Source organism: Populus euphratica, unplaced genomic scaffold, assembly GCF_000495115.2.
Source record: "Populus euphratica unplaced genomic scaffold, PopEup_1.0 scaffold3079.1, whole genome shotgun sequence".
NCBI classification, from domain to species: Eukaryota; Viridiplantae; Streptophyta; class Magnoliopsida; order Malpighiales; family Salicaceae; genus Populus; species Populus euphratica.
The window spans coordinates 5484-8034 of record NW_011502892.1 but is presented as its reverse complement, the minus strand read 5'-3'; the positions used below and the strand labels follow the sequence as shown (position 1 = coordinate 8034).

At 35.4% G+C, this 2551-nt stretch overlaps 1 protein-coding gene across 1 annotated transcript; it reads left to right on the top strand.

Moving 5' to 3' along the window:
• Positions 1 to 319: 319 nt before the first annotated feature.
• LOC105119542 (G-type lectin S-receptor-like serine/threonine-protein kinase SD1-1) lies at positions 320 to 1583 on the top strand (the record flags this gene model as incomplete). The annotated part of the gene is made up of 3 exons (XM_011017689.1): positions 320 to 573; positions 640 to 790; positions 1073 to 1583. Coding segments are annotated over 3 exons (708 nt in total), but the record flags the coding sequence as incomplete, so codon positions are not given.
• Positions 1584 to 2551: the final 968 nt, after the last annotated feature.

The following is a 2551-nucleotide window of genomic DNA, read 5'->3' as shown; positions in this document are numbered from 1 at the left end:
TTTATCACCGACTTAGTACTAATACCAAAATCAAGTCTCTGTGTACTGCTTTGAGAAAAGACCTGAAATTAAGTTTGGTAGTTCAGAGGAAAAGGAGGCCGCCATCAGCACCAAAAACAACCATTTGTTGAGCTTCCTTTATAGCCTTTATGACAAAGGATTGGTGGGAAGTATCTCCTCCACTTTCTTTGTCACACCTGCCACCTTATTTATTTGAGATTATAATTTCAAATTTTTCTATTGCTACTCATCACAAACTGTTTTGTTTTCTTTCATACACATTTAAGACCTGATATGGACCATAATGTACTGACCTTAGAAACAAAATTGTGCTGATGAAACAGAGGACACGCTACTAGATTGGCCAACACGCTACAACATCATCAATGGAATAGCTCGTGGACTTCTTTATCTTCATCAAGATTCACGACTAAGAGTAATTCATAGGGACCTGAAAGCCAGCAATATTCTACTGGATTATGAATTGAACCCAAAGATTTCAGACTTTGGCCTGGCTAGAAGTTTTGGAGGAAATGAAATTGAAGCCAATACCATTAAAGTGGCTGGAACATAGTAAGTGATGTGATTTTACCTTCATTTTCTGCAAATGCAACCTTAACATTCGTTGAATACATGCAGTGGCTACATTTCCCCAGAGTATGCAATTGAAGGGCTCTACTCGGTAAAATCGGATGTCTTCAGCTTTGGTGTATTGGTGCTAGAGATAGTGAGTGGATATAAGAACAGGGGGTTCAGTCATCCAGAACACAGTCTTAACCTTCTAGGGCATGTAAGTGCAAAAACTATATTACTTGGACTCATCATTTCTCTATACTCTGAAACCTGTGTCAGGTTTCCATAGGCTTGATCATGTCTACTGATAGTACGCCTTAAATTGATAAAATAAATGATGAAGTATTGAAAAGAAAACAATTCTGAGAAGGTTAAGCATGTCGCACACACATCTATTTTTGGATTTGGATCTCAGAGTCTAGAGAACATTGTGTCAGTGGAAACATTTCTTACTTCTAGATACCAAATCTGCTATTGGTAACATGGTTTTGTTTATTAGGCTTGGAGACTATTCCGAGAAGGGAGGCCTATGGAACTGGTTAGGCAATCAATAATTGAAGCATGCAATCTATCTCAAGTGCTACGTTCAATTCACGTGGCTCTACTCTGTGTTCAAGATAATCGAGAAGATAGGCCAGACATGTCATATGTGGTTTTGATGTTGAGTAATGACAATACATTACCTCAGCCTAAACATCCAGGTTTTTTTATTGAAAGGGATCCAGCTGAAGCAAGTTCAACAAGCGAGGGCACAGCAAATTCAGCTAACAAATGCTCGATTACATTATTACAGGCAAGGTAGATCCCATTTTGCGTTGATATCTTTTGTTTCGTGTTGATGGGTTTGATTTTGCATCTTGGAAGCTGTAGTTCCAATGTTGTGTGGTGAAGGCACATTTCTCAGCCAACGCAACCAGAATCTGTTTTTCCCTGAACGGGAATTTATTTTTGCACTACTATTATTTGTTTCAGCCTTGTGTTAAAAGAAGTCATGGTTTTTCTGTCGGTGTTTATATATATATTGAAAAAGGCCATTACTAACCAAAGTTGCACCATACTATTGTGAAGAAAAGAGCACAAGCTTAACATTGATGGAGCTTAAAATTAATGAGTTTGAAAGTTTATTAGACCTATAAATAACTTTGCTCAATGCTCAACAGAGCTTAGAAATGATAAGTTTAACAGCTCATTAAATTCATAAATTTCTAAACTCTATGCTTAGCTAGAACAACCTCCTCAATGGTAATCCTTTTAAATCAAAATTTCGATAATAATAATAATAATAATAATTCATCAATAGCCCACCGCAGCCCACCACATATTTAGGTACTATATGCAAAGATTTTGAAAAGCCTCATGAGATCCCTTTTATTTTTTTTATAAGATTTTATACATCCTTTATGAGATCACTTTTGTTTTCTTTATAAGATTTTATGCATCTTTTATGTTACTATTAGAATCCTCAAGTCTAGGTGGCTTCCTTTTACTAGGACATGATTTGCATTGGAGAATGAAATGACAACTAACTTTCAATGCAGTATATGAGTAGTTTTTTAAAGAAATATGATGACATGATAATTTTTTCATCCGACAATAAGGATGAAGAAATTTATTTTTTTTATAACTCTAGTCATTTTTACTTAGTGATTTTTGATAGAAAAACTATTCTCGCAGAGATGATCCTCTATCACCTCTCCAAGAAAAGTCTTGCAAATACATTCTTATGACTTTTTTCCATGTGTGTGTGTGAGAGAGAGAGAATAAGAATGAATGGATTATAAAAATATAAAATTTATTTCTAAATAGAAAAGCACTCTAATCCTAATGAGGAGTTCAAGTTTCCAATAAAATCTAAAAGAAATGGCAAGGGACAGTGGTCCTTATACTAGGCTTTAAGATGAAAAGGGGTGCCATATTGGGACTTCCTTTAATAAAAATGATAGAAGATCTTCTCGTAAGAGTCCATCTTCTACCCCTA